Source organism: Pelophylax lessonae, assembly GCF_965119305.1.
Source record: "Pelophylax lessonae genome assembly, chromosome: 11".
Taxonomy (NCBI): domain Eukaryota; kingdom Metazoa; phylum Chordata; class Amphibia; order Anura; family Ranidae; genus Pelophylax; species Pelophylax lessonae.
Genome location: NC_138778.1, coordinates 73,825,216 through 73,850,452, shown reverse-complemented (window position 1 = coordinate 73,850,452; position 25,237 = coordinate 73,825,216). Strand labels below are relative to the sequence as shown.

At 43.6% G+C, this 25,237-nt stretch overlaps 1 protein-coding gene across 1 annotated transcript in view; it reads right to left on the bottom strand.

The window, feature by feature from the left end:
- The window catches only part of MLLT6 (MLLT6, PHD finger containing), a 320,203-nt gene that overhangs the window by 153,242 nt on the left and 141,724 nt on the right, over window positions 1–25,237 (bottom strand). The window contains exons 9-12 of the mRNA XM_082272078.1: window positions 16,048–16,177; window positions 14,923–15,366; window positions 13,496–13,644; window positions 6,094–6,199 (exon numbers count right to left, since the gene is read on the bottom strand). Of these exons, the coding sequence (XP_082128204.1) occupies window positions 6,094–6,199; window positions 13,496–13,644; window positions 14,923–15,366; window positions 16,048–16,177 (829 nt within the window). The remainder of the gene's footprint in view (window positions 1–6,093; window positions 6,200–13,495; window positions 13,645–14,922; window positions 15,367–16,047; window positions 16,178–25,237) is intronic.

The window sequence follows — 25,237 nt, the reverse complement described above, 5'->3', positions numbered from 1 at the left end:
CAGTCCAAATGAGGGTTGGGCACACAGCAGTCATTACTAACACTCCCGTAACAGGCGGATCAAGAAGGAGCTCAACAGAACCCAGACATCAGCTTTCGGCACCTTACGCCTGAGACTGGCTTTAGAGGGGGCCTAAATATCTACCTGGTATAACTTAACAGACCTGTGAACAGAATATTAGTTGGCAACCCTGCAAATCTGAGAGACAGATCTGGCAGATTGCGCCTTGACAGGGAAGGAGAACCCTATCTCTTAGACCATGAGCTTGACTGATTACTATATACAAATGGTGGAAAGAGAAGCAGGGAGCCCCTGGGAGAATATTAGGGAAGGACAAAGAAAAAATCCAACCACCTGCTGTAGACTGTAATCGAGAAACAGACTCTCAACATGTGTACCACATCAAGACAGTGAAGAAATTTCCTTGGAATATTTTGGAGCAGGATATAAAGCAGGGAAGGACGATGTCCTGGTTGAGATGGAAGAAAGAAACCAACTTATGAAGAAAATAGGCTTTTAGCCTAAGGACAACCTTCTCTTGTAACACTAGTAAAGGCTCTTTAAAAGACGAGGCTGCTAACTTAAGAGACTCTCCTCACTGATGGTGGTATGAGAAAGGCCAGCTTGCAAGTGAGGTTGCACAAGGGAAAGACATTAAACAGGGTTCATACACATTTTTACCAATAAAATTCCATGACTTTTCCATGACTTTACGTAAATATTCATGACCTAAAGTTTCATGAAATGTCTATGTATACATGTTAAATAAGAAGAAAATCCATGTCACACCCAGCATATTTTTACTAAAATAAATGACAAGCTTTGTAGTGTACAGTACCTCTGCAGTTAGGGTTTCGTTTCTGGATACAGCGCGACTCAAAATGGTCCCTTGTTTTACAGTGGATGAGATGGAAGCACCGCTGCCGCAGCTGGGAGCGGGTGTCACTTCAGGTGCATGGGTGAAAAAGCTGAGAACTCTGATGTAGGGGGGACTCTGGTGACCAGAGACCACTTTCCACAGAGTGAATGCACTAAGGAAGGGAGGGGGGGGTCCTGATATAAGGAGGAACCTTTATAACAGTGCCCCCTTACATCAGTGACCCCCCTTTAGACTGGCCGGGCAGCACTGTCACTGACCTCCTCTTAGATGCACCATGCACCTAAGAGGAGGTGCACCTATCCTGTAGTCTCCTCTCCCCAGTCCACACATGTCTGACTTCTCCTGTGATCCCCATCCCGACAGCACTCCCACTTTTGACTCCTCTCCAGACCCCCTCAGAGACTGCAGACATGATAAAAGACAAGAGATGGTCAGAGATTACGAACATGATAGAAGAGATGGTTAGAGGCTGTGGACATGGTACAGGAAGTGGTCAGAGGCTGTGGACATGGTACAGGAGGTGGTCAGAGGATGCGGACATGGTACAGGAGATTTTCAAAGGCTGTGGACATGGTACAGGAGGTGGTTAGAGGCTGCGGACATAGTACAGGATATTTTCAAAGGCTGTGGACATGGTACAGGAGGTGGTTAGAGGCTGCGGACATGATACAGGAGGTGGTCAAAGGCTGCAGACATGGTACAGGAGATGGTCAAAGGCTGCGGACATGGTAGAAGAGATGGTCAGAGACTGCGTACATGGTAGAAGAGATGGTCAGAGACTACGGACATGATACAAGAGATGGTCAGAGACTGCGGACATGATACAAGAGATGGTCAGAGACTGCGGACATGATACAAGAGATGGTCAGAGACTGCTGACATGATACAGGAGATGGTCAGAGACTGTGGACATGATACAAGAGATAGTCAGGGACTGCGGACATGATAGAAGAGAAGGTAAGAGACTGCGGACATGATAGAAGAAAGAAGAGCACTAGGGGGGGCGGAGAGCACAGGGGAAGCAGAGAGCACTGGAGGAGCTGAAGGGCATGGGGAGGGATAGAGAGAATTAAGGGGGGGGGGTTTGGAAAGCATTGCAGGGGTGTTGGGAGGCGCAGGGGGTGGAGAGCACTGGGGGGGCAGGCAGGGAAAACTAGGGGGATGGAGAGCACAGGGGAAGGGGGGGAACTGGAGAGCACTGTCTGGGGGGGACAGGAAATCACTGAGGGGGGAGCCAGGGAGCACAGGGGGGGTGGAGAGCACTGGGGGAGCCAGACTAAGCGCACGGAGGGGGCTAAGAGCAGCGGGGGAGGTAAAGAGCACTGGGGGGGCTAAAGAGCACTGGGGGGTTAATAGCACTGGGGGTGGGATTAATAGCACTAAGGGGTGGGGTTAATAGCACTGAGGGGGTGGGGTTAATAGCACTGAGGGGGGGTTAATAGCACTGAGGGGGGGTTAATAGCACTGAGGGGGGCTAAAGAGCACTGAGGGGGGCCAGCAAAGGAAGTTGTATGGGAGGGGGATGAATTGAACTTTCCATATTCCTAGTACAGCTTCTGAGAGGAGAAGTAACAGGCACTCAGCGACATGAAGCACGAGGAATATGGAAAGTTCAATTCCTCTCTATGCAGCTGTCCCATCCCATCCCCCTCCTATCCAGCACACGAGACTCCTCAGGCACTCTCACTGACCTTCTTCCTGCCGCTGCAGCTGCCTTCTTCACACGGAGATGCGGGTGGCCCGACGCACACCGGCCTGACACCCCCCTCCCCCACCCAGTGCGGAGATGCGGGCGGCCCGGCGGACACCAGCCTGACACCCCCCAGTGCACGCGCCCCCCCCCCGCTGGTACGCCCCTGAGAGCGGGACGGTAAATGCACTATTTCTCAGTTTCAGGTTTCAGCGGATCAATCTGCCGCAGAGTTCCCAGCCTGTCACGGTCTATTCATATTGAAGAGGCCAGTGACCAGGCTTCAGCTGTGCAGTGTGCTGCGGCAGATTAATCCGCCTAAACCCGAAACAGAGAAAATAGTCCACTTACTGTCCCCCGCTCCCACAGAATACAGGGGGCCCAGAGACAAAATTAAATAGTTGCACAACACAATTCCATGACTTTTCCAAAACTTAGTGGGTTTACTCATTTTCCAGGACTTTTCCAGGCCTGGAAAGTGTCATGTCAAAATCCCATGACTTTTCCAGGATTTTCATGACCGTACGAACCCTGATTAAAAGGCTTGGAAGGCGGCCACTAATGGACGATCTGGAAGGACCCACAGAGAGTCTACCAGGAGTTGGAGTTATAATCGAGTACTACATCCTCCTGGGCCACTTCAGAGTAATGAAAATCACTTGATTGATCCTGCAGAGCAGATTAGGAGGGAGCTGTAGAAGAGGAAAGACATAGATCAAATGGAAATGATCACAAGAAATCAAGAGAGCATCCACTGCGAAGGCCCCAGGGTCCCCAGACCTGGCAACAATTCTGTTCTGTTTGGTAATAGTTTGTAAACTCTAGCCCAGTCGAGTATATAAATTACAGGTAAAATCGAGCTAGTGCTGTTGTCAAGTGGTGTTGCCGCCTGGTCCTATATGTTCAAAATGCGAAGAGAAATGTGTTGTTAGTATGATAGGCCGCGCTACACCGGTTATACAATATTAAAAACTTCTGGAACAGCATCCACACATGTATATAAATACACTCCAAATATCAACCTAAATTGCAACAAAGTCTCTACATGGATACTTGACTTCCTATCAAATTGGTAAAAGGTTCAGTTTGTTAAAAAAATAACAGAGAAGGTCCTTAATTGTAGTATTCCCCATGAGTGGGAGCAATCATCATATCAGCTTATCCATGGGAGGGGGGGGGGGGGGACATTGAACACCGATGGTTATTTTCTCCCTGTGAATAATCTGATACTGTATGATGATTGCTCCCACTTATCAGGGATTCTACAATTGAGGACCTTCTCTGCTATATTTTACTGAACTGCACCTTATACCAATTTGATAGGAAGACAAATGTTCATGTAGAGACACTGTTGCAATTTAAGTTGATATTTGGAGTGTATTTTCATACATGTGTGGATAGTGTTCCAGAAATTTTTTAATATTGTATAACAGGTGTAGCGCGGTCTATCATACTAACAACAAATTCCTGTTCTGTTTGCTGTTGAATCTGGACACGAGAAGATCCACATTCAGCATTCCCCACTTTTGGCACATGGATTAAAACACCTCCAGGAGGAAGGTTCCATTTCCCCAGATCCATAGATTGACGGGGAAAATGTTTGCATGCCAATTTCCCATGCCTGAGATTTGGACAGCGGACAGGTTCAGAATGTGCAGTTCAGCCCAAGTGAGAATCAAGTCTACTTCTCTTTGAATAACAAGACTTCTTGTGCCCCCTTGATGAGGGCCACTGCTGTGGCCTTGTCTGCCTGGATTCTGACAATGTGCGGAGCTCCAGGATGCTGATGGGAAGACAAGCTTCCTCCACCAACCAAGTCCACTAAACCGAGAGGGCATCCAGGACTCCTAAATAGCCAGATACGATGGCATCAGTTGTGAGAACTTTCAGTGTTTTTAGCAGAAATGGGTTTCCCTGACTCCAGCACCAGGTTAAAAATCCACCACATTAGGTTGAGTCTAACAAATATGTTCAGAGCAAGGTGAAGGATAGGGGTGGGCACATCTTAACGCATCTGGCATCCATCCACAAAAATAACGAACGGTAAAGAAGCAGCAAGGGAGCGGTGTTACCCAAAAAAAGTTTTTTACAAGGGAAGAATAGAGCTAAAACTCAATGCCCAGGAATGGCCCACTGATGCTGAAGAACATTATTTAAAAACAGTGGGCACTGCATGGTGTGTATTGTGGATTTACTGTGTTGTAGAGGAAAAAAACAACAGGAAGAGCATATCAGTGAAATAAGGGACAATGGAGGCTGAAAAGGAGGCACTAAAATTGAAGACGGTATTAGAAGAAAACCTGGGCACAAATCAGTGCTGGCCAGTAAATCTGATTAAGCTGAGGAAATATTGCATATGAGCTATGGGGACCTGGATTTAGTGGTCAAAGCACATGAACTGAAGATTGGGGCGAAGGGGGGTTATCAAATATGCACTGAGAAAAAGTTGAATTTAACATGACTTAGGGACTGGACAAGGTATTAAATCCTGTCAGCTGGGGCCAAGTCACTGAGGGGTTAATGAACATGCATTACAGCTGATTACGGAGGGGGAAAAGACAAACAGACTGGGTGTTACTGGGTTAACACCAATAAGCTAGGAATAGGTGACTGAGGGGTTAACACTAATTCTTTGGCCTAAGTTGTTAATGCACTTACACTGCAGACTAGTCACACAGTTTATTGCACATACTATGCTAGTGTAAAAAAATAGCTGGAGAGCTTTGTGTTCTGGCTGGCATGGATCTCTTTCTTTCTCTATCTCACACACACATTCCTGCATTACAGCCTCTCACATATAAACCACCCCCTCTTTTTTGCTAACACAATTACTTAAACTTGCTTTCTATTGGCGCTTTTCCACTGCATGGAACCGAACGGTTCGGCTCGCTTTTGTGCTTTTCCACTGCTGGTACCGCATGGTATGGTGTAGGAACGGTTCGGTACAGTACGGTACAGCGGCGCTTTTCCACTGCATGGAACCGAATGGTATGGCTCTCAAAAACAGTACCACCTCGATTGTGGTTCCAAGAGGTACCATACCCGGTACCATATCCCACAATCCTTTGCATGCAGTCACTACTAGCCACTGATTGGTCAGAGAATCCAACCCACCCCGTTGTTATCCCACCCACTTAACTTTAGTACTACTTTAGTGGAAAAGCAAACCATACCGTACCGTACCGAACCGTTCCAACACTGTACCATGCGGTACCAGCAGTGGAAAAGCAAACCGGGCCAAGCAGGGCCGAGTAGAGCCGAGCCGGTACTTGCAGTGGAAAAGTGCCATATGTGTCTGGACTCAGTAAGCAATGGGAAGAACATTGACACTGTTGACTATAGAATTTGTGTGCTAGGAGTGTGCGTGCTGCGCAGTGAGTGAGGAGTCTGGTGGAGAAACTGAAGCATGTTTTGTTCAGCTAATTGCAGAACTTGGGGGGCAGAATCCGCTAGTAACATAAAGTGAAAAGGGAACCCATGCATTATATTATTTGAATACATTTCTAAATTAAAATTAGGTTACCTGTCCTATTGCTTTCAGCTTGGCTCAGGAGTGTGGGCATAGATAGAGGACTTCCAAAAATGTTAGATGAAGGGATACTAAATGTGGAGCCAGCCAATGAGAAAACCTATACAAGATACAATCAGAGAATACACTTTAAAAAAGGGAAAAAAACTTTAAAGTCACTATCAGTAAAATTTTACTCAGGGGATCTACAAAAAAGAATTTGGCTGAGCATTTAAACAGTCTTCCTAGGCACAGATATGCAGTGCTAATAAGATATGCAGTGCTAATAGCTTACAGTAAACTAAAGTACACAGTGGTGCTAAACTGAATATGTCACTACAGTGCAGACATGTAGGGGTGTATTTTTAAAAAAACATCTGCATTCGTTTTGAGGAAATAGAGCAAAAACATAGACTATTTCCTGTGCTGGTCGAATGTATTTATTTGAATTACATTCTCCATGATACTCTGCACCGTCAAGTAGTCAAACTTAGTATTTGCTTTTTTAAATCAATTATAAACACTTGTCAAGCATAGGAAATAGGCCTAACATTTGTTTTTCGCCCAGAATTATTGTACATCCACTTCCACTGGGTGAATTGCTATGCAAATATTTTATAAATACATCCCATAGTGATACTGCACATATCTTTAGATCCCCTTTCCAGCTTCCTGGGTGACTATAATCCAAGGAACATGCAACATGAAAATTTCAGCAATTCTTACGGTGTTGACAGCTTGCCCTCCTCTGCATTTCCACTAGCCATCACGGCTGCTAACTGGTTAACAATAATGTGTAGAAGGGGACAGGAGGCAGGGAAGCTCTTGACACTAACAGGAAGTACTGACATGTGCATGGTACAGAACCTCAGAATTCAAACTAAAGGTTACATAGTTAGTCAGGTTGCAAAAAGACACAAGTCCATCTGGCTAAACCAATAAAAACCAAAAAACAGTAAAGAAAACCCAACCATACAATCCCATATACACAATCCTATACACGCAGTTGATCCAGATGAAGGCGAAAAAACCCCAGCAAAGCATGATCCAATTTGCTACAGCAGGAGAAAAAAATTCCTTCCTGATCCCCCGAGAAGCAATCTGATATTCCCTGGATCAACTTTACCTATAAATATTAGTACCCATAAATATTATGTACACCCAGGAAATCCAGGCCTTTTTTATAGTAATCTAGCCATAACCACCTCTGGAGGGAGTCTATTCCACATTTTCACAGCTCTTACGGTGAAGAAACATTTCTGTATTTGGAGACGAAATCTGTTTTCCTCTAGACGTAAAGAGTGCCCCCTTGTCCTCTGTGTTGACCTTAAAGTGAATAACTCAACATCAAGTTCACTATATGGACCCCTTATGTATTTATATATGTTGATCATATCCCCCTTAATCTCCTCTTCACAAGAGAGAATAAATTCAGTTCCTCATAGCTGAGCTCCTCTTATCAGTTTGGTTGCCCTTCTCTGCACTTTCTCCAGTTCCCCAATATCCTTTTTAGGAACTGGTGCCCAAAACCGAACTGCATATTTCAGATGAGGTCTTACTAATGATTTGTACAGGGGCAAAATGATATCTCTCTCTCTGGTGTCCATGCCTCTGTTAATAAAAGAAAGGACTTTGCTTGCTTTATAAATCGCAGCTTGGAATCGCATGCTACTATTAGACTTAGGATCTACCAGAACACCCAGATCCTTCTCTGCTATGGATTCCCCCAGTTCTACTCCCCCTAGTTTGTATGATGCATGCATATTCTTAGCCCCCAAATGCATAACTTTACATTTATCAGCATTAAACCTCATTTGCCACATAGTTGCCCAATGAAACAGTGCATTGATGTCAGCTTGTAAGTTGGAGACATCCTGTGAGGAAGTTATTCCACTGCAAAGCTTCATGTCATCTGCAAAGACTGAAATGGTACTTTTAAACCCAGATCCTATATAATTTATAAAGATATCAAAAAGTAAGGGTCCCAACACTAAACCACTGATAACCTTAGACCATTCAGAGTAAGAATCGTTAACCACTACTCTCTAAATTCTATCTTTTAGACAATTTTCTATCCATTTACAAACTGATCTTTCCAAGCCTGTAGACTTTACCTTACACATTAGCCGTGTGTGGGGAACTGTGTCAAACACTTTTGCAAAATCCAAGTATACTACATCCACAGCCAATCCTCTGTCAAAGGTTTTACTTACCTCTTAAAAAAAAAGAAATCAGGTTTGTTTGACAACTTCTGTCTGTCATGAATCCAAGCTGTCTGTTGCTTGAAATATTTTTTTTCAGGAAGAACTCATCTATGTGGTCTTTTATTAAACTCTCCAATATCTTCCCGACTATAGAAGTTAAACTAACAGGTCTATAGTTACTTGGCAAAGACTTTGATCCCTTTTTAAATATAGGCACCACATTGGCCTTACGCCAATCCAGTGGTACTATTCCAGTCCTTAACGAGTCCCTAAAAATTAGAAACAAAGGCTTTGAAATTACAGCGCTCAATTATTTTAGGATGCGTAGGTGGATGCCATCTAGTCCAGGCACTTTACCCACCCTTATTCTGTCTAAATATTTCTAGACAATATCACTTTTGAGCCATTGTGGATGATGTGGGGCTGTGTCAATACCATCTTCATTATGGTCATGAGCTCCCCCATGCTCCTTTGTATACACAGAGCTGAAGAAAGTAATAATTTCTAAGTAGTACATTTCTAAGTAATAAATTTGCCTTCTCTTTGTTCCCAGTCACCCACTCCAGATTATTTTGTAAAGGGCCTACATGCTCAGACCTGACTACTATTAATATATTTGAATAATTTTTGGGGTTTGTCCTACTATCTTTTGCAATCTGTCGTTCATTTTGAATTTTTGCGTCCTTGATTTTCCTTTTATATATTCTTTATAACATTTAAACAATGATAGTATTCCTTCATTTTTAAACTTTTTATAGCTTTTTTACCTTTGGCCGTGAGCCACATAGGTTTTATTTTAAGCCTTTTAAACCTATTGCCCATGGGAATATACTTTGCTGTGAATTGCATACAGTCTTTTTGAAAAATTCCCATTTCAGTTCTGTGCTCATCGATGCCGATATTCCCTCACATTCTAAATCCTGGAGAGCAGTCCTCATCCTTGGAAAATCTGCTCTCTTATGCCCCGTACACACGTGCAGATTATCTGAAGACTTTTGTCTTCAGATTTACCTTTTCTATGTAGTGCAAGGGCCTGCCGGATTGCATACAAATTGAAAGTGTTTAGGTTTGACCTCATATTATATGGTTTTGGTAAGTCTGCAGACAAAAGTCTTCAGATAATCTGCACGTGTGTACGGGGCATTAAAGTTAAGTGTTTTTATATTTCCTGTATGCGTTTTTTGCTTGCAGCTAACATTAAATGAAATCATATTATGGTCACTGCTACCCAGATGTTCTTTTATTTGAACATTATTAATAAAGCTCTGCATGGTTTGAGATTACCAGGTCAAACAGAACATCATTCTAGTCAGGGCCTCAAACTGTACCATAAAATTGTCTTATAACAGGTTTATAAATGTTTGCCCTTTAATTGTTCAAGCAGCCATTACTCCAGTAAATGTTGGGTAGTTAAAATCCCTCATTATTATCACTGTCCCAGCCCTTGCAGCCATTTCTATCTGTCCCAGAAGCTGAGTCTCCACCTCTTCATTAATACTGGGAGGTCTATAATAAACTCCAATGATAATCTTTGTATTACGCAGACCTATGTACTTTTCCACCCATACTGCTTCAGACTCATCACACTCTCCATCAGCTAGGTCCTCTTTCACACTCACTCTGAGATCACTTCTCACATAGAGACAGACACCACCACCCCTCCGTTTTACCCTGTCTTTCCGAAAGAGAGCATAGCCAGGAATATTAATAGCCCAGTCATGTGAAGAATGAAGCTAAGATTCAGCAATAGCAATTAAATCATAGTTCTCCACGTGCATCAGAGCTTCCAACTCACCTATTTTGCTTGGTAGACTTCTGGCATTGGTGAACAAACACTTTAATTCATTGTCACATTTTGCACACCTATTTTGCATATTTTTTATTTTGGTACAAATAGTACCATTTCCAATGGTTGTTTGTAACATGGGAACCTTCTTATCCTCGGCCACAACTCTCCCCACATCTTTCCCCATTCAGCCCACCAATAGGGGCTGACCCCTGCCTGACCTGTCTGCCCCATTATAATCTAATTCCCCCTCCCCCTCAATCCTAGTTAAAAACTCCTCCAGCCTTCCCATAAACCTTTCCCCTAGCACAAAAGACCCCCTTCCATTTAGGTGCAAACCATATTTAGCATATAGGTTGCACCCCAATGAAAAGTGCTCTAAAAACCCAAATTCCTCCTTCTTAAACCAGGTCTTTGCCATGCATTAGCTCTCTAATCTCCCCTTGCCTTTCCTGTGTTGCGCATGGCACAGGAAATATTTCAGAGAATATCCCCTTGGAGGTCCTTCCCCTCAACTTGCAGCCTAGTTCATTAAATTGGTTCTTAAGGAGCCTCCCCCTTCCATATATTCAGTCATTGGTTCCAATGTGGACCAAGACAGCTGGGTCATGCCCAGCCGCTCCCAGTAATTTATCAACCCAGTCCACCATGCCGAACCCTGGCAACAGAGAGACAGCAGACCTTTCGGTTGAGGTGGTTCTGGCGACAAATTATTCTATCAGTCCTTATGATTAAAGAATCCCCAATTACCACCAACTGTCTAGGCCAACCTACAGTCCACTCACCATCTCTACTAGAACGACTGCTCTCCCGGCTTTTAGGGATAGCAGTGACATCTAGGGCTGCCACCTCTGAGCTGGCCACCCCCACATCTTCACCCAACGTGGCAAATCTGTTAGGGTACTCAAATCCAGGGCTGGCCTTCCTTTTCTGTGAGTCCCTACACTCCCTCCGACTGTATTAACCCCTCTTCCTACCTGATAATCCTGACTTAACCCTCAACCCTAGCCTGTCTGATGTGGGGGTGCACTACAAAATGTCAGGGGGCTCAGGATAGTTGGTCAGCAGGGCAGAGGACAGGGGTCAGTAGGGCAGAGGACAGGGTTCAACAAAGAAGAAGACAGGGATTAGAGGACAGTGGGTCAGTAGTGCAGTGGACAGGAATTAGTAGGACAGTGTACAGAGGTCAGCAGGGCAGAGAATGGGGTCAGCAGGGCAGATAATGGGGTCAGCAGGCCATAGGATGCAGTCAACAGGGAAGAGGACTGGGGTCAGCAGGGCAGAGGACGGGCATCAGCAAGGGAGAGGATGGGCGTCAGCAAGGGAGAGGACAGGAAGAGGACTGGGGTCAGCAAGGGAGAGGACGGGCGTCAGCAAGGGAGAGGACAGGCGTCAGCAAGGGAGAGGACGGGCGTCCGCAAGGGAGAGGACGGGTGTCAGCAAGGGAGAGGACGGGCGTCAGCAGGGTGCAGGGGAGGGAAAGTCAGGAGGGCAGAGGGCAAGGGAAGGTCATCAGGGCAGAGTGGAGGAGGCGCATCAGCAGGGTGGGGGGGGGGTGACATCAGCAGGGCGGTGGGGGGGGGGGGGTTCAGCAGAGCAGAGGAGCTGCTTATCCCAACACTGCACACAGCTAAGATCTGATTCTTTTGCAGACACAACCTGGATTCACAAGCTGGCTGTTTCAGGCTCAGAATTTCACAGGTCCGAACTGCAATGGCCAGCCACGCTCTGTGGCGATCGGGGGTTCTTTCTGGAGAAGAAACAGATTAACAGGGGGAACAGGGGAAAACAGGGGAAACAGGGGAAGAGCCGCTCAGCTGCACATCCTGTGGCAAGCCTGAGTGTAGTCCAAGGATGGGAGAAAGAGCTTACCAGCGTTTGTGCGGGGGAAGGGTGGGGTTGCTGCGCGGCGCACCACCCTCTAGATCCAGCCATCTGCTGCTGAAAATGTTGGCCTATGCAAGCTAAGTGAGGTGGGTGGGAATGGAGGCAAGCGGGCAATGAGGTGATCCCAGCTGTGCTCCCTCTTGTGTAGTCAGCAGCAGCTGCCAGCGGGCTTTGCTGCTGCATGGGAGGTGGGTGTCTTAGGCATTCCTCGCATGCCAGCATAAATGTGGCTGTGTAGACATATCATGCATGCATGCTGGGAGGTTTCGACCCCTGATCTAGAAGCTTAAAGTTCTTCAATAGCAGGAATGTCTAGGTGCGTATCAGATTTTCATAAAAACAAATCCAGCCATCCATGTCTATGATCACCTACTCCTCAGTTTCCCCTAGCAGACAAGAGGTATGTTCTGATTGACCATTTGAAGCCCAACCTACTCTTACTTCAGTGGCTGGTCACTGGTCCTCCTCCTATTCCTTCAAAGGGAAAATAAGGGTTGGGCATGAATGCATTGTGTTTGTCCATTGTCAACAGCCCTGACATCATGACATGGAAAGCTGATACAGTTTTGTTGGAAGCCCTAGTAAGAAGCCCTGGAAGGTGAGACCTGGACAGCAAGGTGGAACTTGGGAGCATGCCGTAATCACCAACAAAAGTGAAAAGCCAGCTCTGTCCGCACCCACACATGACCGAGTGTGGCCAATCGCTGATCCCAGACAGCTAGAGAAGCTCAGGCAGCAATAGCCTGTAGAGCAGCGGAGGCAGGGCGCAGACAGTGGCACGCGCGGGAGTCTGGACTTCTGTGCCCCTCTAGATATTGCACCCAGGGCCACCCCCAGCCCCCTCCACGCTTCTCCACTGGAGTCAGTAAGCCTAGCCACCCTAAGGACAAGGTATGGTATTTTCAGGATCCACATGTGAAAGGGAAAAAAAAAGCCTTGAAAAAAACAAAATAATGCAGTCACCACATCTACAGGCTGATAAGAGCAATATTAGCATACCTTTCTTTAGGTATCATTCTTTCCTTGTCAAATGAACACAGGAAAAGAACACACTCAAAATTTTGGACCAGTGCACAAGACACACTCCTAAACCTTGTGGACAGCCTTCCCAGAAGAGTTGAAGCAGTTATAGCTGCAAAGCGTGGGCCAACTCAATATTGAACCCTATGGACTAAGACTGGGATGCCATTAAAGCTTGTGTGTGTCATGGCAGGCGCCCCAATACTTTTGGTAATATAGTGTAGATAGATAGATAGATAGATAGATAGATAGATAGATAGATAGATAGATAGATAGATAGATAGATAGATAGATAGATAGATAGATAGATAGATAGATAGATAGACAGACAGACAGATAGACAGACTAGGCTTTAAAAATAATAAGCATAGTTAATATAGTAATAATTTAATAAAAACACTAGTGCCTAAACCCAGATCAGAATTCTGAGAATTCCAAGTGTGCACTTTTTACACAGAAATTATGCTCTTGCAGTCAAATGCATTTTGACTAGTGTCCATTTACCACACTAATTTCTGACCTGTGTAGTAGAGGCTGTGGAAGAAGGGGTTATGGAGCAAGCTCTGCTGTATGGAGGAAGGGAGGTCTGGTGAGACAAGATACTGGAAGGGAGTGGGGTGCTGCACGCCGTCCTTACAGAGATGGGGTCCTTATTACTGGTATAGATACCTGAAAGAAGAAATACACATAATACCAGTACATAAAAGAAAACTTAAAAAACAACATAACCACATTTGCCTAAAATTTCCATTGTTAGCTGGAACATATAAATCTGAAGCAATGGGAATTTATAAAAATTAAGTCCCTATGTATTCACCTTCAGCATGTTCCAAAAGTGGCCACGTGGATGAAAAAAAAAAAACATATATATATATATATATATATATATATATATATATATATATATATATATATTAGGGCTGGGCGATATGGCTGAAAACTGTATCACGATATCAGTGTTTCATATCGGTCGATATCGATAATTATTGATATTTTTTATTACCCATTTAAAATAAGGACCAGGAGAAAAATGTTACATTTAAACATTTTTATTTTAAACTTAACCTTCCTCTGATCATAATCCCCTCAGTTCTTAAGACAATAAAATGTCAACACAACCATACTTGCTTTGCGTCCTCTGTTTGCTTCCGACGAAGAAGAAAAAATGAAAACAGAAGTATGCAGCGCTTGATGGAAAACACAAAAACAGGCAATCACTGATATATATATAGATGAATTTCCACAATGTATCAGAGTGTACTGAAAAAACAGTAGAAGGAGAGTCCGTGGAGAGGAAAAAGTCCAATAAGAAGCTCAGGTGATAAGTTGAAAAGATGTGACCTCCACATCCTGGTAAAATCCTGCGGGGATCTCTGAATGGATGGTGCGGTAGCTGCAGCCCGGTCTCCTGCGATGTAAAACAGGAGGACACTACAGGGTATACACAGGGTGGACGATCACCGGTCCCCTACCGGTTTCGTCAAAGCGTGACGTCATCAGGGGGGCGTGGTTCAGGACCGCCGATCACCCCATTAAATGGCTGCAAGAGTCGGAAAGGGAGGAGCGGCGTCTGATCCAGCCAATCACACATTGCTAAGGACAGAGGAAGCGTACCTCGGATGAACCGGAAATGAATCCAGGACCAATCGAAAAACGCCTCCAAAGTCCCAATGAAAATCAATCAGTACCTAACCGCTATCCAATCATAGCCTCCGAGCAAGTAGGCGGCAACTTCCAACTGTGAAAAAGAGAAAAAGCAGGAGGAATAGAAGCCGACTTGCAGCGCTATGAGTGAGACTGCTTAAGGAAAAATATCGAATGTTTTATCGAACAATTTTTTTATTGATATCGATCACGTGTCTATCGCGATACATATCGTTATCGTTTTATCGCCCAGCCCTAATATATATATATATTTATACCCAAGCATAAGTATCATTACTTTACCTGAGGACAGCAGGGATGACTCCATGCTGACACTATGAAGAGTAGATTGATGTGTGTAATGCCGTGGAGGAAGAGGCAACGTGGAGGAGGAAATGCTATGTGGTGGGTTGTTCTTACTCCCCCGGGGTCTTCCAGGACCGTGCCTGCTTTTCTGACTGCCTTTGTGTTTCTTTTCCCGTGGGGGCTCAGTACCATCTCTGCTCCACTTCTGTTGTCTAGCTTCCCCAGAGGAAGGGTCCCATGGTCGGGCATGTGTTAAGGATTCACTAGAGAAGCGCATGATGGAACCAAAGCTCGAGAAGGTGAGTTCTGGAGGAGATGATGGTGTTGGCCTGGATGATCTCCCTGTGTCTTCATCATCCTCTTCTTCATCCTCCTCCTCTTCCTCCTCCTGTTCTTCCAACTTGGGGAAATTTACCAAATCAGGAGGAGAGGAAACACTACCTGCAGTGGGAGATCTAGTGAGAGAAGACTACTACTACCCAACAAGTGAAGGTAGAATATTTACAAATTTCTGATACAGTCACTGCACCTAATCTGATATTTCAGGTATTTGTGGAAGCTGACAAATATATCTTCCACTGTTTTTCTTATCTTTTGGAATCTCCAGTGAGGAAATCTCCCTGCCAGAGTTCTGAAATATAAGAAGCTGATGTGTGTTGGTTCAGGGGGACTGACCCTGCAAACATCTCTTTTTGAACAATTATATTTCACTATTTTCATAATCAATTATACAAAAAAAGTACTGACATTGGTCACACAGTATATGACCAATACATGCTAAGATTGCAACAGTTGGGCAATTTAAGGGTTAACTTCCAAGTAATAACTTTCTTTGGGGTTGGAAGTGCTCACAAAGAGAAAAGGAGAAAAGGGGAATCACCCCCTTATGGCATATGTACCAAATACAAGCATCTGTCAACTCTGGGAGACAAATTGCAGTGGGTACAGGTAGTAGTCGCCTAGAATAGCAATTAACTAAAAAAAATACATCAGAAAGAACAGTGACATACAACTTCAGCCAGCTTTTTCTTACAGCGACACAGGATTACAAGATATGTCTTCTGGGGCCTTTTTTAAACAACAAGGAAAATATATAACAGAGAAACATTTGTGGTAAAATACCTGTAGAAGATGCACCACTGGCTCCTGAGGCATTTTTTCCACTTCCCGTTTTGCGACCCCTGTGTCCATATGGTTTCTTGCCTTTTAACTCTGATCTTGTGACCTCTGGACTGTCAGCGCTACTTTCATGCTGTATGGAATCAGAACACTACTCTTAAAAAAGATCCAGTCATGACTGAGCAACGAATATGGTACGAACACTCAGTCTTAAAGGGAGTGTACAGTGGTTTTGTATACAATTTTTAATTATGGTAATAAAATGGTTACATTTTTTTTCTGTCAGGCAGGTACAAAACAATGGATTTTTGTACTTACTGTAAAATTTATTTTTTGAAGTTTATTAGGGGACATAGGATTCAGTTGTTCATATATACAACAGGGCTCATTGATAGCGGGGAGCATTGATAGTTTCAAAAAACTATTGGATGGACACCTTAAAGACCACAACATACAGGGGTATACAATGTACGGTTAAAAGCAAACACACACACACATCATAGGTTGAACTGGATGGACTTGTGTCTTTTTTCAACCTCACTAACTATGTAACTATATATAGTTGGGTTGTACTGCTGACTTCAGGAGAAACTGGACAATTGCAAACAAGTAACAATAAGCCAGCCAGACAAAACCCTTCCCACTCCCATAATGCTTTAGCTTTGTAGAAAAGCAGTACTAAGAGTAGATCCCAAACATAGATGGGTGGAACCTGTAATCCTTAATGAAATATTGGGAACAAATTTCACAGTACATGCAAAAATCTGGTCTTTCTTCTCATTAACCACTTCTGGACTGGAAGATTTTCCCCCTTAATGACCAGACCATTTTTTGGCATTCGGCACTGCGTTGTTTTAATGGATGATTGCGTAGTCGTGCAAAACTGTACCCAAATAAAATTGATGTCCTTTTTTCCCCACAAATAGAGCTTTCTTTTGGTGGTATTTGATCACCACCTGTGTGTTTTTTTATTTTTTGCACTATAAACAAAAAAAGCGACAATTCTGAAAAAAAAAATAATAATAATAATAATAATTATAATAACATTGCAAAAAGAAAAATGTAAAAATCTAATTTTTTCATCATTTTAGGATCTGGGAAAAAAACAGTTCAGCCTTCCCTTGGTCAAGTCAAAACACAGGAAAGGGGAGGGGAGCAGCAAGGCAGGCTGCAGGTGAGAGGTTGGGAGTCGTTGGAAGGTGCACACTGTGATCCAGTCCTACTCTACAGACAGGATACCGACCCGAGAACATTGGGAGCACCATCCATGACTGGAGAAGACCCCAAGATTACTGCTCAATGCTAAATGTAGAGGACTCGCAGGCTCAGGACATCAAGGAACCCAGCATGAGTTGATTGGCGTTTGAGAAATGGATTCCCTCTGAGAGCCAAGCTGTGGGTGCAAATTGTCCATTGGTGGAGAATTCTTTTTGATGTATGCAGGCTTTTATTGATCATCGATTTGGTAAGTGTCCATTTTGATGGGGTGTCACGGCTTGATGGTGGAGGCACACAGAATATACAGCTAGCTGCACTTCTTTCTCACCAATTTCTGTCATCTGCACCTGAACTTGGACTTCTTCATTGGGCTTAGTGAATTTCCTATCTCCAGCGATTGCATTTTATATTGTTTATTGTTTATGGCCTAAATATATGTTCACTCTTTCCTTCCTCGTTTCCTGAGGTGTCCCGCAGTGATTGGACTTTTCCATAATACATAGTCCTTCACTGGTGAAGCATAATCTTATGTGAACTATGGTTGCAGCCTTGTTTGGGGTTATTCCCGTTTAGTTAATTATATTTGTTTTGTTTGTTCTTTTTGTATTGTTCTGAGCCAGGGTATGCCCAAAGGCTCTGTTTTTGTATGTTGTTTTCTCTTAAAAATAATAAAAAAAAAAAAAAAAAAAAAAAGAAAGTAAGGGAAATTATGGAGGCGGAGGAGTGGATAACCACATGTAAGGGAGACAAGGCCGCTTTGACTTCATTTGGGCACCTTGGAAATGATATACTGTTGGGTCACATACAGTCTCCTCTAGTTTGGATATTGCTCTCCTAGCGCTAGCCAACCCCTTATTTTTGCATCTTGTCCAAGCGAACCAATGAGCCTGAACATTTAAACCTTCTTATCCTAGACACGCACATGATGGGGAAAACCACGTGCTAGAGGAGCTTATTTTTTTTTTTTTCCTTGCCCCTATAACGGGAGAGACCCCCCCCCTTTTTTTTTTTCCTTCTCTGTATCTATGTTTGGTGTTTTTTTCTGGTTCTTGACCAATAAACATCAGTCCCTCGGCTGTGATTTAGTTGGCACATATAATATCCAGTGACGGTGTGGGGAACCTCAAGCCCTGCTGCCAAACCCATAGCTTGGGCGGCAGTGAGGAGGTTATACTGTTCCTGCACAAAAAGGTATCACTCACTTGAGTGTACCTAAGAGTTGTTTTCTGGTAGCTAGGGAACCTATGAATGTCAATAAGCATGATTATATATGTCTCTCTAGAGTTGTTTTTCTCCTTTTGTACATTTAAAGTTATTGAGATGAACACAATTGTTGTTTTTGTATATTATTTTACTGATTCTTATGTGCTCTTTTTGTTTTTGAAAACTAAAATTAAGATTGTACAAAAAAAAACACAACAACTTGTTCTTGGCTTTCAAGAGGGATGCGCCTTCCCAGGTGGAGGCCTAGGCTTATTCTGCTGGGGCAGGTGATTAGTCTAACATCTGTGACATGCTTGATAAGGGTGTCCAGAGCAGCTTTAAGATATGCTGTCTCCTGAAGGACATGTAAAGTACCCTCTTTTTGTACCACAGATGAAATTCTCTCACCTGTGGGTCTATTTGAATCATGGACATCAGGTCTTATTTCAATGACAGAGTAGGCACATTTCAATGCAAGAAGAGGAGCTGTCTAACTTGCCAGTTCATAATCCATGGCCGTAGTTCTTTTTGCGATACATTAGGCAATTCTTTTTCCATCAGACAGTTCATCACATGTTCCACACAATGTGTGGTATATGTGCTGCACTGTCCTTGCAACCTACTCTATGTGGGCCGCACTATCCGCCATCTACGCACGTGGATAGGTGAACACCGCAGGGCTATCATCCAAGGGTTGACCACCAGAAATGGAAAGGTTCCCCACAGTGTCCCCTGCCATTTCGCCACTCATCATAATGGGAATGTGCGAGATCTGAAAGTTTGGGCCATTGAATCTATTCCCAAGGGCACCCTAACAAACGAGTGTTTCTCCTTGCTTTGCAAGAGAGAAATATTCTGGATCTATAAACTCAATACGCTTTCTCCTCATGGGTTGAATGAGGAATTGGATATATATTCCGTGATATAAAGGCGCCAGCCCCCCCTCCCCTTTTTTTTACAAGAAATACCTTTTTTTTTTTCTTCCATACAATTTTCTTTTTACATATATTCTTCACATTATTTTATTTCATTCTATTTGCTCATTGTTCCTTTATTTTTCATTGCTTTTTTAATTTTTTTTAATAATTTTTTTGCATTTTTGTCTCTTTTTTATATTTTTATATATATATATATATATTATTTCTGATATATGTATATATTTATTGTTCACCATGTATTCATGTACATTTGTTGTTTATTTGTGGTTATGCTTGTGTCCATGTCAGCGGCAGCTGTTTGAAGGGGGAGCCAGGGGGGTTGCCAACATCTCTCCTTTCACTCCTCCTTCCTCCTCTATTTAAATCCCCTTGCATAATGCCACTGTGTAATATTCTGGTACCTCTGGTACCCTTGTCTCCATATTTCTCCTCTGCTAATTGCGTCCCATCTTGTATAACAAAAGACGCATACACCTTTAAGACCGGATGACATCATTGCCGAGCGCCGCTATGAGCGGCTATTTCAATCGCCGGTTTGCCTTCACTCATCGCTCGTTTAAACCACATGTTCACCGCACCTCTTCCTGTGAAGTCGGAGCTGCTGACATTCTCCCTCGCTGAAACCTGAAGCCGTCAACCTCGCTGGTGATCTGTATCTCGCTACAGGATCACCCTTCTCCAATGGACACTGTTACCACTAACCCTTTCTGAGTGATAAGTACCCCGCAGGGGATTCTTACTAACCAATCTCCTACTGTCATCTACTGCAACTACCAAGACTATCTGTATCTATCTACTCACTATCATCTGCATAGACTGTTAGCTCTTGGGACTACCTTCAACTATCCTTGCACTAGGTTACTCTGTCTAAGTATACTCCATCTGTGTCCTCTTACCATCTGCACTATACTTGACATCAGAACCTATCTGTTTCACCATCACCTGCAACTCTCCTATTACTACCTCTAGTGCTCACCATAATAGCCTGTCTCTCATCTATATATCCTCATATATTCTATCCCTCCATTTAACATCTATTAATATATATAGTATATAACAGGCTGTACACGGTGATGAAGTCCTGAGAGTTGGATATGTTTGTTCAACAGATTCTCTACAAGGCTACTGAGTGTAATAATTCTGCAGCTGTAAATCCATCCACTAACAAAAACGCATGAACGTTACAGATTGAACGAGCCTTTAAAAAAAATATGGATTCAGCAGAATTATCCACTCATGTACTACAATTAAAACAGCAAGTAGATGCATTGATCCTTGCGCTTACAGAGGTACAAAATGAAAATCAGACCTTGAGACAGCAGCTTGGCCGTCTCACACAGCCTCCTGTTGCTCAGCCCCGTGAGCCTAAGATAAACCCTCCCATAGTGTTTTCTGGTGATCGGAGCAAATTCCGTGAATTTAAAAACGCATGTCGATTGTTTTTTTTGTTAAAACCTCTAACCTACACCACTGACCAAATTAAGGTTTGTACCATCATCTCCTATTTAATGGGTGAACCCCGGACCTGGGCAGATGCTCTCTTTGAAAAGGATGATCAACTCCTTAATTCTTATCCCTTATTTCTAGCACAACTTGCTAGTTTATATGAAGACCCCAACAAGCAGAGTACCGCTGATACCCAATTACGGGCCTTAAAGCAAGGAAGGAGACCTGTTGAAGATTTCGTGGCGAATTTTAAAAGATGGTCCCCTGATTCAGGGTGGAACGACACATCTTTGCGAACGCAGTTTAGACTCGGCTTATCTGAGGCCGTTAAAGACGAGCTCGCCCGAGCGGATTTACCTGGCACTCTAGAGGGACTGATACAGACCAGTATCAATATTGACAGACGACTACGAGAAAGAAAGGCTGAGAAGATGGGCTCACCATTTTCCAGTCCTTCTCGGATGTTGCCTGCTGACCCTACTCCTATGGAAGTAGGAATGATACGTCCACCTCTGACCCTTTCTGAACGTGCCAGGAGGAAAACCGAACATCTTTGCATGTACTGCGCATCCCCGAATCATTTGGTAAACGACTGTCCTCTTGTCCGCAGGAAAGAGGGTGAGTGTTCAAATGTCTTGCTAGGGGGACTCACAACTTCCTTTTCTAATCCTTATCTTTTTGTTCAATTAACATTGCAGTGGGACCAAACTAGGATCACCACCAAGGCTATGATTGACACCGGATCCTGTGGAAACTACATTGACATTTGTTTTGTCTCCCTTAATAAAATACCTATTGTTTCAAAACCCAAACCTGTCTCCGTTAGTTTTATTAACGGTACCCCTTTATCCTCTGGTCCTATCACCAGTCAGACACAGGCACTCCTTGTAACTGCTGACGAGTCTCATGTGGAGACCACCACCTTTGATGTATTAACTTCACCACATTTTCCAATCATTTTGGGACTTCCCTGGTTGCACATACATCAACCAATCATCGATTGGAAAACAAAAACGTTAGCTTTCTCTTCTCACTATTGTGAGACGACGTGTAACCTCCCCACACATGATAGGATCCTGTCTGTACTGCCGGATGACATGATTCCCAAGTGTTATCAGGATTTATCGGAGGTTTTCCTTGAGAAAAACGCTCAAATGCTACCTCCCCATAGGGACTATGATTGTTGTATCGATCTACTCCCTAATAGCAAGTTGCCTTTCGGACATGTTTATCCTCTCTCACAGGATGAACTCTCTCATCTTAAGGAGTATCTGGATGAGAACTTGGCAAAAGGATTCATCCGACCTTCTACTTCCTCCACTGCTGCCGGGCTCTTCTTCGTCCGCAATAAGGACTCTAGCCTTAGGCCTATCATTGATTTCAGACAATTAAATGCCATCACAATAAAGGATCGTTATCCTTTACCTCTTATTCCTGAACTTATCGAACAGGTGCGTGGGGCTTCTTTCTTTTCAAAATTGGACCTAAAAGGGGCATACAATTTAATTCGAATCCGTAAAGGGGATGAATGGAAGACGGCATTCAGAACCAGATACGGACTGTTTGAGTACCTTGTAATGCCCTTTGGGCTATGTAATGCTCCCGCAGCCTTCCAACGGTTTATAAATGAGATATTCCGAGACTTGCTCGATGTTTGTGTGGTAGTATATTTGGACGATATACTTATCTATTCTCATTCCTTACCTGAGCACATAAAACATGTGAGACTTGTGTTGTCAAGACTACTTGCACATAACTTATATGTTAAATCAAAGAAATGTTTGTTTCATAAAGAGGAAGTACTATTCCTAGGATATATTATATCTAAAAGTGGAATCAAAATGGACATGAGCAAAATATCCTGCATTCTGGATTGGCCTGTGCCAACCACTCGCAAAGCATTACAAAGGTTCCTAGGATTCTCTAATTACTATAGGAAATTCATTAAGAACTTCTCTGCGATTGTGAAACCTCTCACACAACTTACAAGCACGAAGAAACCATTTATTTGGACAAAAGAAGCAAGTGGAGCATTCTCTCTGCTGAAATCAAGATTTACTACTGCCCCCATACTATGCCATCCAGACCCATCCCTTCCATACATCTTGGAGGTAGATGCGTCTAATATGGCAGTAGGAGCAGTTCTCTCACAACGACCAACAAACACCTCACCTCTTCACCCAGTTGCTTTCTTCTCAAAGTCATTAAGTAGCCCCGAGGTGAACTACCCAGTAGGTGAGAAGGAGTTATTAGCCATAAAATTGGCGTTAGAGAATTGGCGACATCTACTAGAGGGCACTCAATTGCCAATCCTGGTATATACTGATCACAAAAACCTTCAATACCTTCAAACTAATAGAACTCTTTCCCACCGGCAGGTACGGTGGTCGTTATTCTTTCTGAGATTTAATTTTTTAGTGACTTACACGCCCGCAGACAAAAATAAAAAAGCGGATGCACTCTCACGACTAGCCGAGAAGGATTGTACTGAGGTTCCCTCAGTTCCTATAATACCACTTGAACGTATTATCGGAGTCGTTCGCTCCCTGAAGGAGGAGATTTTGCACAGCATAGGATTGGACTCACCTCCACCACAACTAACTACTGACTCAGAAGGCTTCCTCTACTACAACGATAAATTATACATACCCCCTACTATGCGAACCAAGATCTTAGAATTGTCGCATGATGTACCTATGGCAGGACATATGGGTATGACTAAAACTCTCAATCTACTCACTAGGCAATTTTGGTGGCCAGACATGAAGACAACTGTAAAAAAGTTTGTTTCATCTTGTGATATCTGTGCAAGGTCTAAAATTGACAACACGAAACCATCGGGGTTACTTTGTAGTTTACCGATACCCCAGGTTCCGTGGGAAGTAGTATCCTTAGACTTCATAGTGGAACTACCACCTTCCAAAGGATTCAACACCATCTTGGTGTCAGTGGACCATCTGACCAAGATGGCACATTTCACTCCTATTCGAAAACTACCATCATCCAAACAAACAGCGGAATTACTTGTGAAACATGTCTTTAAGTTACATGGTATTCCAAAAACACTGCTGTCTGACCGTGGGTCACAATTCATCTCAAAGTTTTGGCTAGCTCTATGTCAGATACTGCGAATAGAGCGTAACCTTACTTCTCCCTACCACTCTCAGACCAACGGACAGACAGAGAGAGTTAACCAGTGCATTGAACAGTACCTGCGTTGCTATACTTCGTATTTACAAGACGATTGGGCAGATCTCCTCCCGCTGGCGGAATTCGCCTATAACAACGCTACTCATAGCACTACTAAGCAAAGTCCGTTTTTCCTGAATTATGGGTTTCATCCCACACTCCTTCCTCCACGTATCTTGCCATCAAGTAATCCAGTGGCATCTGATTATCTTGCCCAGATAAAGGATTCTCTGGGATTACTCAACAATACCATATCCCATGCTCATAGCCAACAAAAAAAGTACTACGACCTCCGTAGGAAACCCTCTCCCCAATATGCCATTGGGGATCTTGTTTGGCTTTCTACAAAAAATCTGAGACTAAAAATTCCTAGTAAAAAACTTGGACCTCTATTTCTGGGACCTTTTCCAATAGAGAAGCTTATTGGAAAAGCTGCAGTACAACTCACATTGCCAGTAGATCTCAAGATACATCCTGTCTTCCATGTGTCTCTACTGAAGCCCCATGTTCCTAACCAAGGAATAAGGCCTACTATCTCACCTCCACCTCCTGTACAAGTAGAAGGTGGAGAAGAATTTGAGATAAAAGAAATTTTGGATTCCCGTTTCAATAGAAGAAGACTCCAGTATCTTGTACGATGGAAGAACTATGGGCCCCAAGACGACACCTGGCTGGATACCTCCGATATACATGCCCCTAGACTGATTCGCAAATTCCACTTGAAATATCCGGAAAAAACAGTTCTAGAGGTCTTCCGGAGCCGGCCTTAAGGGGGGGGGTACTGTAATATTCTGGTACCTCTGGTACCCTTGTCTCCATATTTCTCCTCTGCTAATTGCGTCCCATCTTGTATAACAAAAGACGCATACACCTTTAAGACCGGATGACATCATTGCCGAGCGCCGCTATGAGCGGCTATTTCAATCGCCGGTTTGCCTTCACTCATCGCTCGTTCAAACCACATGTTCACCGCACCTCTTCCTGTGAAGTCGGAGCTGCTGACATTCTCCCTCGCTGAAACCTGAAGCCGGAAACCTCGCTGGTGATCTGTATCTCGCTACAGGATCACCCTTCTCCAATGGACACTGTTACCACTAACCCTTTCTGAGTGATAAGTACCCCGCAGGGGATTCTTACTAACCAATCTCCTACTGTCATCTACTGCAACTACCAAGACTATCTGTATCTATCTACTCACT